The sequence below is a fragment of the Onychostoma macrolepis genome, chromosome 25, assembly GCF_012432095.1.
Source record: "Onychostoma macrolepis isolate SWU-2019 chromosome 25, ASM1243209v1, whole genome shotgun sequence".
NCBI lineage: Eukaryota > Metazoa > Chordata > Actinopteri > Cypriniformes > Cyprinidae > Onychostoma > Onychostoma macrolepis.
In genome coordinates this window covers 6,894,232-6,910,743 of record NC_081179.1, presented here as the reverse complement: position 1 = coordinate 6,910,743, position 16,512 = coordinate 6,894,232, and the positions used below count along the sequence as shown (strand labels likewise).

The following is a 16,512-nucleotide window of genomic DNA, read 5'->3' as shown; positions in this document are numbered from 1 at the left end:
GCGTTATTTATTTATTTTTCTCTTTAACTGGAGCTTTTCTGGGTATAAGAATAATTATACAATTGTTCTACGTGTCTGTGAAGGGATGTTTGCCAATTTTAAGAGGAACGTTCAGCTTTTTCTCGTTTTATCCCTGCAAATGTTCAGTACGATTTGTTACATGGTATCCCAAAGATTTTAGTTTGTGTTTGTTATATAATGCTGTATTCCTTTTCTTCAACAGAAATGTATGGAGACCAAGAACAGCATACTTGCCCGTCAGAAGGAGATGCAGGCCTCTCTGGACAAGGTAAAACACCTGGTCCGCCTCATCCAGAGCTTTAACTTGACTCAGCCCATGGAGACGGACATCCTACAGGATTCCAATCAGGACTGCACAGAGTCAGGGAGCATCAAAGACTCAAAGGATGTTACACAAGTGTGTGTGCAGGAGAGTCCCACCGAGCCTAGTGTGCAAGTACCAGCCGCCGTAGCAGTTCCTGAAGTGAAGGCAGAGCCAGAGGTGGGCGAAATGGCAGAGCCAGCAGCCGCAGTCACACCTGAGGCTGCGTCAGGTGAATCGGGAGTTAGTGTCCCGGAAGTGCCCAAGACCACAGTTGGCGAGGAGATGATGGATACGGCGAAAACGCCAGAGCCTGCAGAATTGCCTCAGGCCAGGGACGTAAAAACTAACGGAGGAACGGACTGTGTTTGTACCGGCTTGAACCCGGAAGAAGAGGCGGGTGCTGTCGATGCCGCAGAATCTGTGGGCTCTGAGAACATCCCTCCCAGTGACAGCAGTTGTGTAGAGGATGCTGGGAAGATGGAAGTGGAGCTGCAGGAAGATGGAAGTCATGGCGTGAACACCAACAACGGCAAAACCTCAGAACCTTCTCAGCAGGCTTTGCCAGCCCCTCTAAGCAGCGTGGACAACCCCAAATAATTCTCAGCCTCACACTAAACACATTTACATCACCAAAACATTTAAACAGATTTCCTATTGCACCTTGGACTGGTGCACAAAGTTGCCAATCTATACGTATATATATTATACATATATATATATATTATCTATATCCAAATAAATGTTGTCGTTTTTTTATTTTCTTTTACTTTTTTTAAAAAATGGTAAAACTGTGTCAACAGTACTTCTACATCCAAGGCAAACTAGTCTTGGTTCTTGTAGACCAATAGAGCCCGAACTTGTGGGTGAAAAGGGTGACTGACGAAAGAGTGTCATGCCAATTATTAGATTATTAAAAAAAAGAAAAATAGTAGTTTAATAATATTAATAATAATTATTATAATAATAATGATAGTGATAAAGATGATGGATGATTTATCAGATCAGACCAGTGTGTGCCTCCAACATGGGGTTTGTTTTTCATAGGTTGTCTTAGTTGTCTTCTCCTCGGGAGGAGAAAGACAGGGCAGACGTGTCCAAAGACTGCATGACTATGCCCACACCCTGTGCACCTCCAGCCAGGCCTGAGTGGACCGGCAATACCAAAAGCTTCTCTTTCCAAACAGGACAAAAACAAAACAAAAAAATCAATGCATCAGTATTCGCCAGTGACAAGGCAGAGGTTTAGAATCCTGTTGTTGGCGTGGGTTAGACTAAATCAGGACTGCCTATAGCAACCCCTCTAATTTCTTTCCTCCACTCTACATCTTGTCCGCATTTCCCAGTTAGCTGTAGAAGTGTCCCGTCTCCAAGTCATCTCAGGCTAATCAGTGGTAGAGCGCATGGCAAAGCCTCTCAAGATCTTTGACAAAGGGCTGAAGAGGAAGCTACACCAGAAGTCACATCTCGGTAACTGCAACAAATCATGCGTGGTAGATTAGTCTGAAAAGCGGTGTTGGTTCTGTGTATTGAATGAGTCTTGTTCTAAAGTCAGTATGTGTGTGTATTTGATGCTGTTTGTGGATTTTATTCATTTAGTTTTTTCGGTTGTTTGTTTGTTTTTTAAAGAAAATATATTCAGGTCTTCCTAGTCTTCATTGAAAAATAAGTGCTTTTCTGTTTCATGAAACAGTCGTTTGTTATCAATGGTGTTTAAAAAAATGGCAAGAATTGTGCAAGCAGCTTTCTCAATTTCAGAGATGCACATTGCATAATGAGTGTCTGTTTTTATTTGAATTCCGAACTGCCAAATGCTTTAGTTTTTTTTTTTTTAAATTGAAAATAATGGTAATATCCTCTTACTGTGTGTTTAGTCTAAAATATAATGGACTAGTCCCATCCCCATTTTTTCCAAAACCTTTTTTTTTCTTCTTGAAAAACAATAATGACTAAGTCACAATTTGCTGTCTTAAACTTGAGGGTTTGATGTATGAGCCAAATCGAGTAATAAGAAACTGACAGAAAACCCTTAATTAAAGCACAAGCTTTATTGCAGATAACTAAAGCAAACGCACTAAGAACCTCTTAAGAGACTTTCTGAGCAAAATTTTCAAAAAGCGCTTAAATCTTATCTGTTGGTTTCTACGCTTGCCAACATCCTGTAAAATCAAAAACAACAGCCAGTTGCTTATGTACAAAGTGAGAAGCACTGTTTATGACAGTCTTCTGCTGGCTTTTCGTTGTGTTGCATAGTATCTTAACCTGTCCCAGGTAACGTCTTAAGTCTTAAAAGTAATGCACGGCTGGCACCTTTTGTTACGTTAATGTCAGGCCATTCCAAAAAGCATATCCCTTTTAGCTTTGTGAAGATAGCCACTCAGGCTAGGATTGAACGCGTATCAAATTCCACGTATCTGTTTAGGGCATCTTTGTAAGTGCTTATTTTGACTATATGTATACAGTAGTGCATATTTATTTAGGATTTCAAAAGAACGGTGCATAGCTCATTCTGGCTGTTCAAACATGAGAGAGAACCTACCACAATATGGATTCTGTATTTGGGATGATGTTTACTATTTTGTTTGTTAGTTTGTTTTAAATGATGGATTTATCTTGATTAGTCAGGATTTCATGGCTTTAAAATCCAATTTGTGACTCTTAGTGGATGGGGTCTTGGTTATATCAACAATGTGCTGCAATTTCTCACAATCTACTGTGAAAATTCACATACTTTTCCTTAATACATTCCCATAATACCCTGTTACCATTTGAGCCAAGACTGGGTAATAACGGATAAACATTCATATCATGGCGTCCATTATTGTGGCATAACATACCGACATGAATATTTAAGGCCTTCCAGAAGTCACCATTGTCAGTCTAGAGAATATTTAAAGAAAACTACTTTTATTCCTTCCTGTACAGGTGCCCAGAGTGCCTTCAACCTTTTACATACTGAATTTAATCTCATAAACTGGTCATATTTCCCTCTCTCTGTAAAACGTCACCTTGATTAGAAGCACATTTGTTGTAATTTCATTTGGTTAAAGTGAAATGGTTGTAGTGATGTGCTTGTGTTGGTGTAGTCCTGTCTGTCTTTACTCTTAATCTAGTTATCTGCTGTGAAGTTAAAGAGCCCCTCTAGAGTAGGCTATATTTTAAGGAGTTAAGGAGTTGCCTTGAACTTTTTAATACTCTGAACAAAAGTATATCTAAGTGATTGCACAAAATTGGTCTGGAAAAAAAAAAAGAAGAAAAAAAAAAAAAAGAGTTGTTCCTTATAATGTGTTTTAAATTAATTCATTGGTTTATCGGAGCACTCTGTGCCACCAAAATATTAAGTGTGAAACTTGTGACAAAAAATGTGTTTTTTGGATTGACATTCATTGGAAAAAGTTCTGGAAGTTTAGGAAGTCATGGTTTCCTGTCTTTATGCACTTTTTATAGGAATGTCCTAAGTATTACTATTTTTTTTTTTTTTTCCCAAAAATACTTGTCTGCTTGTTTTAAGTTCTTTTTTGTAGTGTGTGATTCAGGATTTTTTTTTTTTTTTCTCGTGTATCACAAAACAGGACTGTTCAGGCCAGTGACTACTACTTAATGTCATACATAACACTCTGCTCTTAAAACGACTTGCACCCTTTCTTATTCGCGTCATGTCCTTCATCTCTCCTTCAGTCACTGAGTTAGAGTACTGGACTTGTACCTGAATCAGGTATTTAGATTTCAGCCTTGACTATTAGCAAGGCTGAACGGATCAAAGAAAACCTGCAATCTGATTGGATAGACTCAAACCCCCAGAACACCAACCTGTCCAATCAGTTCAACAAAAAGCATGCCTTCTTATGCAAATTTTTTATAAGTTTTGTCAAACTTTTTTAATATGCATTTAGTTTTGAGTTTATTTTGTAAAGATTTTTATGTGAACTTTGTGTCACTTTCCTTTTTACATGTCTGGCGAAGATGATGCCAAAACGAAACAGTATACATATGTACATCTCTTAAATACACTTGCATTTTTTTTTTGTTGTTTAAATTATGAACAATATACACTTTCACAGTGGCATCTGTAGAAAATAGTTAATTCATGTACAGTTACAGATGGGAATTATTTGCTGGCCACAATTCTGGGTTTTCTGGAACGTGGAAATGTGGCGTTTCGGCTGTGTATGAATCTCATGGACCGTTACTTTCATTCAAGTCTGCCTTTGCTAGCACACCATGCTGAATGTTATTGTTATCTTGGGGCGCTGGGTGGGGTTGGGGGCGGGGGTACCAGTGGTTGTGAGAAGATTTTTATGGTCTTACATGGCTTATCTTGCAGAGTGCATGTAATTTGTTATGGGTGGGGCCTTTAGAAGTAAGGGGAGGGAACTTCTGAAAGCCACGCATTCAAGTTCTTAAGTCAGTATACCCAAAGAGACTGCAAACATTTTGCTGTTAGGAAGCCTTTTTATATGCATTCGAGATACATATCATTGAAAGTTTTTTTCCATCACGATTGATTTCTGCTCTAGCTTACGGCTCCGACGTGTAGGAAACGCTTTCTGCCAGCTTTCTAAGTTGTCTGTACGGCTTTGCAATTTTGGTTTTAGGACTTTTAAAAGGCGAAAGGTTGCGGTGTACATTTTTATGCATAAAATCGAAACATTTTCACACCCATTCCAGCTGTTCATCCTGTCACCTTGATCTTAATAGTGTGTAGATCATCCATATTCTTTATGGTGCGTTATAATTCCACAGTGACAATGAAGTCATTGTAGTTTTAATGTAGTTTCTGTTCACGTTTCATACTATTTACTCAGTCATGATTGTGGCCTTCTCGTACTGTTGATGCATTTCATTTCTGTAGTCGTGACTTTCCCGGTGTTGTGCACTGTGTGAGCGAGTGTGTTCGTTTGAGCAGGTGTGTGTGTGTGTGTGTGTGTGTGTGTGCGTGCGGCGTGTGCGTGTGCGTTACCTCATCTACAGTCAACTGTCCAATTGGAAAACATTTTTGTTTACGCGTGCAAAAAAGAAAAATTACAAAAAAAAAAAAAAAAAATCTTCCACTTGATGAAACACAAAACAGGATACATTGTAGCGACATGAGTTATTAAAAAAAAAAAGAAAAAAAAGAAAAAGTTCACCTGGTGTGCTGAACTAAGTGTAAATGGTTTATTACACAATATGAATATTTGTAAAATTGTTTGTATTTTTTCATAATGATTTTAAAAAGGAGTGTGTTTATTTTTTGACTTTTTTCTGTTACAGAGATCTCTCTCTCTCTCTCTGGTCTTTTTTCTCCTTGTTTGTTCGCCTGACATTGTGAGTGCGTCAGTTGGTTCTTACCTCTCCTGTATTGAGCCTGTGATGAGTCCTTTGTATGCAGTGTTTTGAAAATACTGTAGGGAACATGGGAAGAAATTGATATTAGGAGCATTTGATCAATTTGTATTTATTTATTTTATCATTTTGTTAATAAATTGACAAAGAATATTTGCCTCCCGTTTGTCTTGAATTCAACTTGGCTTTCTAGAATGACCAGATGACTTGTGAAACTGATTTTAAGTAAGTGTCATGCCAAAAGAGAGATTTGAAGTGTCGGGGTGGATGTTGAGCGCAAGTGCAGGTGAATTATGTGCTTTCAGGGGCTTCCAATGCCTTAGGTTGTGTTTAAGGACTACATACTACTGTAATTGCTGTACTTGTTCATTTTTTAAAATACAGCAGCTTAACAAGATATTAACCAAAGATATTATTTTACTTCTAAATTGAAAATGTGCTGTGGTACTAACCTGTAGGACATTCCTGAAGAAATCCATGGCAAATTTAAGACATCATAAAAAAATCTAATTTCAATAAGGAAAATGACAGAGTAGTTAAAGATTCAAAGTCTTTTTGTCATTATAGCGGTGTGCATACGGTGATCTTTCACTCTTCTATAGCCTATTTGCAATGATTAAGTATTTTGCTGTCCAAAGCTCCATTTTGTTATGAACGGCGTTGGCATAGAAACAGAAATTTCAATGTACGTGAATAGCTCCCCGAACACAATACCCTAGTCGTAATTACGGTAATTCCGATAAGATTCAGTCAATGGGAGCTTTTCGGACTGTAATCATAAAGTATAACACAATATGAAAAGCAAAAATACATTGTACGCCTATAGGCTAAAATTATCAACAAAGCAAAGTTTGAATGGAGTCTTTATATTAAGTGGTTGAAATACTGAATGAATGGTAGAGAACTGTGAAGTGAATGATTAAACTTTAATTATTTAAAAAAAAAAAAAAAAAAAAGAAGTGAAAACTTGGCACACAACTGCTGCGTAACGTTCCAGGAAGCGCGTTCCAAAAGCGAACGCGCATGAAACGCGCGAGCTGCTGCCTCATACAACTTCACTCAAAATCTAATGTTAACTTTCCCTTTCCTGAAATTTCGTGCCCGGTCTGCACAAACGCCGCTTTCTTCCGTTTTCCATGTCATTTCCTGTAATAAAAAGATGGTGGTCATAGAGAAGCAGCTGACTGTGGTACAAACATTTGGAGATGATAAACTTTGCATCGCCCGGGACTAGTGAAATCCCCCCGCGCCGTTGCGTCACCGCCGCGTTTCTCGGAGCGGCCGAAGGCGAGGCGCGCCACGGCTGAAGAAGACCACCAAAGACCCCGCGACGCACTGCGTATATTCTATAGACGGTGAGTTACACTCACTAGCCAATGTGGCCAATGAAAATGGCTTCCGAAAGCGTTAGGCAAATTGCCAGTTGCCTTGCAGAAGCTAAACGGAGGCAGAGCGTGTAGAAACACTGCGTGCCGTCATTGTCATCGCCCGCGCTTGAGCTTATGTGCCACTTTTACCTCGCAATGTTTAGAAGAGCACAACTTTGCAGCAGTTTTGTCTTTCAACGGAGCATTGTTGCCCTATTTGTTTTCCTGCACTCGTCTCTCTCACAGCTCGGGTAGTTTGTGAGTGACGGCCGGCTCGACCAATCAGAGCGCTGCTCTCTGACTGAAATATTTTGGAAGTAAATTCTGGATCGGAAACGTCAGCAGAACGGAGTCAGGGTTTCTTGCGGTCACTTTTCGTGTTTGCGGAGAGTGCTGTGTGTTTGTCGCGTTTTGTATGTTTTTATGAAAGCAGCTCAAAGTTTGTAGCCATATAAACCTATAAAAGCATGTAAAAATGAAAATGGTATTACACCGTAAAACCAGCATGAAATCACTGTGCCCCACTGTAAAGTGATAGTTAACACATAACAGGCACACTTTTTCCCATAATATAAGGATTTTGGGTTAAAAATGATATACAGTAGGGTTCAAAGATTGAGATCACTAGTAGGCTACATATTGTTTTTATTAGAAAATATATTATGAGTATAACAATATGTAAAAAGTTTTACTCCTCCATTTCTGAATGTCTTACTATTTTGTATGTCATTAAAAATGGACTCCGCAAGTTTGTGTAAATCCTGTTGTTATCCAGCATGATTTAAGAATCATCTAACAAGAATCGTGTGCTTCAGTTGTAAAAAGGAGTTCATATGGTTAATGTTAGAAATAGCAACCTGCAAAATGTTAAATATTTCTTCTAGTATTTTTTTTTTCTTTTTCCCTTCATTTTTCAAAATTTAAAAACTGTTTTTTCAAGGCTTAAATAAAATTACATTTTATTTTTATTTAGTGTATATTTTAGGTGCTATGATTGATCCCTGTTTCTTCTATGCATTTCATTTTAGTAACTCTTTATTTTAAGGACCAGTTCTCACTATTAACTAGCTTGCATATTACTACTGGCATATTGGCTGTTAATTTGTATTTATAAAGCACATATTAATGCCATTTTGCATGACCATATTTTAGATCCGTTAATCCTAACACATACCTAAAATGAACAACAACTAACTATAAATAAGCAGAAAATTAGTTTATTTATTATTTAATTTATTAGTTTTTAAAAAGTTTGAAGCAAAAGTCGTAGTCAATAGTTAGTTAGTATAGTTAGTTATTGTGAGAATTGGACCATAAAATAAAAAAAATACCTTAAAAACCTTTTTTAGTTTTAAAGTTTTAGCTGTTTTGATGGTCTCTTTGTAACATCTCTTAAGTTTCCTGTTTTAACAGCATTTATATCCCCCTATTTTACTTTAGTTTTAATATGTCAAAGTGAAACAAGGCACACGGGAGTCTCTCCTTCCTGCCCAGATGGCAGATTCCTGTGCTGTTCCAGAGCATTCCTCCATGGAAGTTGAGGCCGAATGCAGCACCAGGTCAGCTTTACAAAGTGTTTACAATAGCAAACATTTAAAGAGAAAACCCTGTGCATAAAAAATAGTAGTAATAAGCTGTTTTTCTACATATTTACCAGTGCCTCAAATGAGAAGTCAACTGAAGAGCCAAACAAAAAACTAAAAGTTGACCATGAGCATTCGACCAGTTTTTGGTGTAAGTATCATTTACTTTAACTATAAATAAAAGAGTCGTATATATCACTGGAAATTTCATCTTAAATTATATAAAATTATGTTTTTACTCATTGCTTATTTAATATAACATTTACAGTCTGTGAAGAGTGCAAGAAGTATTTCTTGGAGGAGTGCCCTACCCATGGGCCCCCTGTTTTTGTGCCAGACACCCCTGTGGCATCAGGGGTGCCCAATCGGGCAGCTCTCACCGTACCCTCAGGCATTGAGATCCACCGAGATGGTGATAAGGTGGATGCCTGCTGCATGGATGAAAACATACCAAAGGGGGCACTGTTTGGTCCTTATCAAGGCCAAATAATGGCCTCGGATAAACCCTCAGGGCCATACTCTTGGATGGTAGGTTATGTTGTAAGCTTAAACACAATTAAGCATAGTTGTATGTATTCGTAATCATTTTTAATGCAGGTACAAACTATATTTTAATTTCAAATGTTTATTACAGATTGTTGATAAGGATAACAAATATAAATTCATTGATGGGAGTGATGAAACTACATCTAACTGGATGAGGTAACACCATGTTATTGAGATGACATCCACTTTAATTATTCTTTTCCTTTTCTTTGTGATATTGTAATGTACGATGGATCTTGTGTGGAAAATGTTGTTGTTTTAGTCACTATGCTTATATTGATTTAATTGTTCACAATGCTAATTTTGTTTATTCCTCTCAGGTTTATTCTGATTTCTTCTGATGAGAGTAAAAAGAACCTGAGTGCATTTCAACATGGCGAAGAAATCTACTTCCGAGTGTGTCAGAGACTGACAGTGGGCGAGAAACTCTGTGTGTGGTACAGCAGAGAGTACATGAGGCGACTGCAGAGTGTGTCTCGGGACAGCATTGACCGCAATCTGGACACAGGTGAGACATCCCTCACTGGTGCTTGAGCCAAAAAAAGAAAAATAAATTGAGCGATTTTGAAATGGGGCAAAAGTTAAGGAATCTCCAAAGACATTTTAATGGGCTGCTAATACAAAAACTGCAGGGCTGAATCCAGATGTAGAGACTCTTTAATTAACTGGAATAATATATTCTTATAAAATCCTAACTGCACTTTTTAAAATTTGCATCAGTTTGAACCAAAACAATTTTCTAAATGAATAATAGTTGGTTCGTTTAGTATAAAAGACATTTATGTGAAAATATTTGGTTTACTGGATTAGATCTGTTGTTGAACACTAGACAAGACTGATTTGACCAAAATTTAAACAGTATGAACTATGATTAAAGTAGAAAGCGCTACATACTCGTCCCCATGTTGTTCCAAACTAATTCTTTAAAGAATTCTACTGGTAGCTGTTTTCCTTTCAATAACCATTAATGCAGGCTGGAAGTTCCAAGCTTCAAAGGGGGTCCAAAGGCATCAAAAAAAATTAAAAATGTGATAAATATAATTTGGGCGCTATAATTTTAGTCTTCAGAAAGCTTTCTATGAGCAACAGACCAAAACGTAACATTTCATATTGAACATTTTTGATCAACAAAAAAGTACCCAGAAGAGATGTTCCGGGCCTTCAATGGTTTAACAGGTAAGTGAAATGGGATTTATATACTTTTTTTCACTTGTCCTGCTTTAGCCATCATACTTCTTTAATAATCAAATTTATTATTGACCACAGTTTTTTTAAATGCTGATAGGGTTACATACATTAACCATAACACTATTGTATTGCAGGAGTGAAATTAGAAGAACAAGAAGAGCCCAAAGGTCCAGTGTTGAGATCTGCAATGCATGGTAGACGGACCCTAAGTAAGCATGGAAGTGATGAGGCAGAAAACCAGCCCCAGGCCAAGAAAAAGAAGATTGACCTCATTTTCAAAGATGTCCTGGAAGCATCCCTGGAGGCTAATCAATGTCAGAACAACCCCCTGAACAGCACCTTGTCTTTTCAAAGAGCAAGAACAAATGTCTGCCAGGTTTTCAGCCAGCCTGACGCAGAGTGTAAAGAGTTCGTCTTCACCTCTGGATTGGCTTCCATGGAACACCACGAGAGTGGGTTTGATGCGAAATGCATTAAAATGGAAGAAACAGAAGAAGAGGTGACTCGGACTGGCGAAGGGCCTTCAACATCTTTCTGCCCAAACTGTGTGAGGTTAAAACGACGAATCCGTGAGCTGGAGGCAGAACTGCTCCGTCTCAGAGGACAGGGGCATGCTGAAATTAAGCCTTTACCACCATCTGAACCACTTCCTAGTGAGGACCTCAGAGGTAGGTTTGCACCTGGGATGGAACGCTACCATGGATGAGAGCCTTTCAGCAGTAGATATTGATGATTTATTTTTAAACATATGGCTATGTAGACAATTTTGTCTCGTAGTCAATCCATTACTGTTCTTTTGTTGTTTGTGTTGTGTGATTTGTTGAAATGTTTCAAATGGAAGTGCACTCTTAATTAAAAGTTTTAATAAAATAATTAAGGAGTGTTTTCTTTTTGGAGCCTGCTACTAAAGTTGGTTTGTGGAATTAAGAATGTTTGAATTTAATCGTACTTAAAAATGATTTGTATTAGTGTATTAGTTGATATAGAACTTGAGATATCGTGAACTGTATTGAGAAGGCGTGCTTACAATAGGTATAAAAACTCTGAAACCTTCATTCATGCCAAAACTTAGCAGTAAGTAACTGAGTTTAATTTTGCTTTGCATTGGTTTTCAGTTTATAATTTTGTGCTTTGTTTACTCATTTGTTGTAGACGCCATGACGCCCATCCCAGTGGTGCTTGAGGAGGATGATCAGGATGTTGATTCTGCTGATGAGTCCATTTCTGCTGACCTTATAGTGGCTACAGATGAATCTTCAAAGCTCTCGGTTGGCTCAGGTCGTCGAATTCGTCGCTTCAAACAGGAGTGGCTAAAGAAGTTCTGGTTTCTCCGTTATTCGCCCACACTTAATGAGATGTGGTGCCACGTGTGCCGACAATACACCGTCCAGTCCTCCCGCACCTCTGCTTTTATTATCGGTTCCAAGCAATTCAAAATCCACACCATTAAACTTCACAGCCAGAGCAATCTGCATAAGAAGTGTTTGCAGCTTTACAAACTTCGCATGCACCCAGAGAAGACAGAGGAGATGTGTCGTAATATGATGACTCTCTTCAACGCTGCCTACCATCTAGCTTTGGAAGGAAGGCCATTTTCTGATCTGCGACCCTTGGCGGAGCTCCTCAAGAAGTGCGACCTCAAAGTAGTAGATCAGTACATGAATGAAAATGACTGTCAGATTCTCATCCAACACATTTCCCGAGCATTCAAAGAGGATTTGGCCGAGAAGATTCGCCTATCGCCCTTTCTAAGCATCATCATGGATGGACAGAACGATGAACTCTTGGCTGACACTATTGCCGTTTATGTCCAGTTCACCACCACTGATGGATTTCCTGCAACAGAGTTCCTTTCCCTACAAAGGCTTTGTGGAGGCAATGTGGAAGGCTACCTCCAGGCTGTGGATCGTGCCTTTGGTGTCCTTGGTCTAAGACTCCAGGACATGCTAGTTGTTGGCTTGGGAATAGATGGCTCAAACCTCTCCTCTAGTCTGAGGGCAAAAATTTACATAGCCATACGAAAGACAATCCCTTGGGTGTTGTGTCTACCCGTGATGATCCATCGTCCCCATTTAGAGGTTCTGGATGCCATCAGCGGGAAAGAGCTGTCTTGCTTGGAGGATTTGGAAAACAACTTGAAGCAACTTCTTAGCTTTTACCGGTATTCTCCACGTATGATGACTGAGTTGAGGTCGACAGCACCAACTTTGTCTGAGGAAACTGAATTTCTTGGGGATATAAGGGCTGTCCGTTGGATCATAGGGGAACCCAATGTTCTCAATGCCCTAATCAAGGACTATCTGGAGGTAGTGGCTCACCTGAAGAGCATAAGCAGCCAAACCCAGAGAGGCGATGCTGCTGCCATTGCTCTGTCTCTCCTACAGTTCCTGTTGGATTATCAGTCGGTGAAGCTGATCTACTTTCTGTTGGACATCATTGCTGTCTTTTCACGACTTGCTTTCATCTTTCAGGGGGACTATCTGTTGCCGTCACAGGTGGACGCAAAAATTGAGGATGCTATTAATGAAATTGGTCAATTGGTGGATTCCCCAGGGGAGTACCTACAGGAGTTTGAGGACAACTTTCGGGAGAGTTTCAATGGCGTGGACCTCAAGAACTTGCGGGTTGCCGAGTCCAAGTTTCAGTCCATTCGAGAGAAGATTTGTCAGCGCAGTCAAGGCATCCTGGCCCAACGTTTTGATCCACGTAGTCGCACAGTGGTCCAGGCTTGTCAGATCCTTGACCTGGCCTCGTGGCCTCTTAACAGGGATGATCTAGGTGCGTATGGAGAAGAGGAGATCCTTGTAATTTTTGACCACCTGGAGACTATTCCTTCATCTGGCCGAGAACTCTCTCAAGAAAGAATAGATGCCCGAGGAAGCCTTGTAGTTGAATGGAGGGATCTAAAAGCTGATTATTGTAGTGTGAATGGTTTTAAAGAAGTAGTCAGCCACATCTTCAGATACAAGCAACGTTTTCCTCTTCTCAATCACATCCTGCAGGTTGTCAGGGTCTTGCCAACGTCATCAACATGCTGCGACAAGGGAAGATGCTCTTTGCAGAAAGTGCGCAGAAATAGCCGTTCCAGACTGACTCTGGATCAGATCAATGATCTGCTCATCTTGGCAGTGAACGGACCACCTATTGGAAGCTTTGATGGAAAGCGAGCATTGGACAGCTGGTTTGAAGAGAAATCCGGGAACAGCTATTCGCTCTCAGCAGAAGTGCTGAGCAGAATGTCCACCACCGAACAAAAGTCTGTGTTGCACAATATGGATATGAATGCAGAGTATTATCCAGATATTTGACTGATCGGCGCCAATTATTCAGCCAACATGATTCCAAAAAGCCATCTCATTGGAAAAGGGCTGATCGGGACTATAATGTGATTGGCCAAGTAGTTTGACACTGGCCCTGCTGCTAAAATGGCCTAGATCAGCATCTTCTCTAAGAGTCGGTATGAATGCCTTTGCAGGTCGCAGGCACATGAAACACTTTAAAAGTTCATGTAAATGGTTGTGATGTGTTGATATGTGTTTTTGTCCAAAGAGATACTATTTTCAAGTCTTGAGGATTGTTGCCTTTAGGTGAATGTTCGACAGAGCACCATTTCATCAGGCATTGGTGAGTGAAGCCTCATACAGTCTTTTTAATCTCTGAAAATGTCACCTCCTTGCAAAAACCGATTCAACTATACGTTCTGGAAAAACAGTTTTATTATTATATCTGCAATATAATTTGAGCAATCATTCTGTATTTGTATGTGTATGGAAATGATATAACAAAAAGTGCTTAATTTTTATAGCATGTTCTTATGCTGGTTACCGCTGATTGGAATGGAAATAGCCACTATTTTGCCATGCAGTATATTCCTAACATAATATGTTTTTTAGATACTCTTTAGTTAACCATTACTCTTAAGATTGTGTGTAAATCTTGGTTTGACAACATGTTGATGTGCCATAATACTTTATGCAATCGGGCACCTGTAATGTGCAGTTTACACCCAATCAGATTTAGAGATTTCAAATATATAGCCTAAATATGCAGGGTTTGAATGCCTTACCAATGGAAAAAAAAAATTCTCGGTTCTTTTAGCATGTGCTGGCGCTTGATTTCTGGTACATGTGTATATGTACTGCCCCCTTATGAGCCAGTTCAAATTATATCATAGTTAAATTTTCATGTTTGAAGCGATTTTACTCTGATGCCACATCAAAGCAACAAATATGTTTACTTTTTAATGCTGCAGAGAGGCGGTCTAAATAGTCAAATGTTTACTAAGAATTTTAAATGATGAACAGAAAATACTTAAGTAATAATACCCCAAAATTGCATCACTGCCTGTCTCAGCAATATTTTCATCCAGTACAAATGCTTGTGCATGACGTCACCACTAGTAGGCGACACTGTACGACAGTTTACCTTTGGATGAAATTTTAGTATCTGAAAGAATATCACTATTTAAATCAAAGTCATACAACTTTTATATTTTTGATTGTGTTATTATGTGCATTCGTGTATTCTAGCAGTGCATGTGTTATGGTTAGCACCATATATTTTTCCGTATATTTTCACTTGTTATTTTTGCCTTACCTTGCCACTAAATTCCATCAATTATACTTGTGCAATATATATTTTACACTTAAATTGTACATTCTTCAATACAAGCAAGTCTAATACTTAATAATAATGTTCCTTGAAGCAAAACTGTGGAATTTAGAGGTTTCCAACATGACTGAGCATGTTTTACAAGATGCGTATGGATTCATCCTTTTTTATTTCTTGCTTAATCTTGTTCTGAAAATGTCCATATTTTTCAATCATGACTCTTTTTAAAAATAATTTCTCAAGATCAAAAAAGGTCACCAGTAGAGATTTATTGGTAATTATAAGGCATTTATAATAGTAATATTTTCAATGTTGCAGTTGAAATTTAACATGTTAAAGCATCATTATTATCAGTTTAGAAAATATTGTAATCTGTGGTATATCTCAATTTATCAATTTTAAATGCAGTAATATTGAAGAGTATTGATTGTTCTCACTGTATACATCTGTGCAAAATCAAAAAAGAGCAGTTAAATGCAGTCTTATCTAAAGTTACGTTAACCTTTAACTTTCCACATGTACAGTTAAGGCTGGACCACCTTCCATGTGCTGCAACGTTTTACATTAATCAAACTGAAATGGCTTGTCTTTATTTTCAAATAGATTTAGATTTTGCACGTCTGAAAATTTAGCATGTGTTTAAAGCTTCAGAAAGCTTGTATTTTGTGGAAAGAAATAGTTCAATAAATCCATTTTTATTCTGTTTTAACAAATGTAAATTTTACAAATAGAAATTTCAAAAACTGTATTCTACGCAAAAGATTATTCTCATTTAATTGGTCGAGCTATTATGTTTCAAAGTAGATAGCGATTTTCATATTTTCACATCATAGCATACCCACATCTGAACTCATTTGGAGTAGCAATAGAATTGTGTTAAGGATTAATAAGTGAGCTGCCAAAAATCGAATCTTTTCTTATATGTATGTATGTGAATGCTTTTGAATGTTAGACTGTTACCTCACAGTGAGGTATGTCATCCAGTGAATCTTCGTGTTGGGAGGTATACGCCATAGCTGTGTCAAAGAAAACATTTGCTCATCTTCAATGGTGAATTCTCATAAAATGAGCCAAAGTCAAGCCTGATTTTGTTTAGTTAAGGCGTTATGTATTTTCTTTTAATCAAATACTATGTGTACCAAATGTAAATGTTATGTCTAGATTCATAATTTTGTATTTTCTTGATTTACTTGTCATGTAAACACAATAATGTGCATTGTCCTTATCATTAATTAATATGAAATGTTTTTCAATGTTTTTATCTGGGAGACACCAGGTCTAAGGCCTAAGGAACAAAGTTACTTCTGATTTCAGTTTATTTTCAAACAAGGTAATTGAATGTTAGCTCAATATTGTCATTCAGTTTCTTCTTGAAGAAAAATGTCATTTGCTTGGATTCATACACCCTTCCTTCCTGAAAACATAACACTGGAAACTCAAGAATATGAACTACATGTGAAATGTATACCTGGAGAATGTGTACATGTATTATAAAAACCTACTTAAAATGACAGCATATGGAATCTATATTCAACAAATAATGGTTTAATAAAGTTTTTTTTTTTTGTTA

General features: G+C 38.1%; 2 protein-coding genes and 1 long non-coding RNA gene across 14 annotated transcripts in view; 2 read left to right on the top strand and 1 right to left on the bottom strand.

Annotated features, from left to right (window-relative positions):
• The window catches only part of phf21ab (PHD finger protein 21Ab), a 26,383-nt gene extending 20,583 nt beyond the window's left edge, over positions 1-5,800 (top strand). For all 10 annotated transcript variants that reach the window (XM_058766704.1, XM_058766706.1, XM_058766708.1 and 7 more), the window contains one exon: positions 224-5,800. In XM_058766704.1, coding sequence (XP_058622687.1) covers positions 224-922 — 699 coding nt within the window. In that variant the 3' untranslated portion in view covers positions 923-5,800. The remainder of the gene's footprint in view (positions 1-223) is intronic.
• On the bottom strand, positions 5,653-6,239 carry LOC131534093 (uncharacterized). Its single transcript, XR_009269307.1, has 2 exons — positions 6,100-6,239; positions 5,653-5,706 (listed from the first exon to the last, which is right to left on the bottom strand). It is a non-coding gene; the product is annotated as an uncharacterized LOC131534093 (long non-coding RNA).
• On the top strand, positions 6,196-16,512 carry prdm11 (PR domain containing 11). 3 transcript variants are annotated; one of them, XM_058766694.1, is made up of 8 exons: positions 6,196-7,002; positions 8,455-8,573; positions 8,672-8,748; positions 8,866-9,125; positions 9,232-9,299; positions 9,464-9,651; positions 10,466-10,999; positions 11,484-16,512. In XM_058766694.1, exons 2-8 carry the CDS (start codon positions 8,509-8,511, stop codon positions 13,637-13,639), a joined length of 3,348 nt encoding a protein of 1,115 aa, XP_058622677.1. In that variant the 5' UTR covers positions 6,196-7,002; positions 8,455-8,508; the 3' UTR covers positions 13,640-16,512. The 3 variants fall into 3 exon arrangements, with proteins under 3 accessions (XP_058622677.1, XP_058622678.1, XP_058622679.1); XM_058766695.1 differs by lacking the exon at positions 10,466-10,999; XM_058766696.1 differs by lacking the exons at positions 6,196-7,002; positions 8,455-8,573; positions 8,672-8,748; ... (1 more) ...; positions 9,232-9,299; positions 9,464-9,651 and adding an exon at positions 9,667-10,319.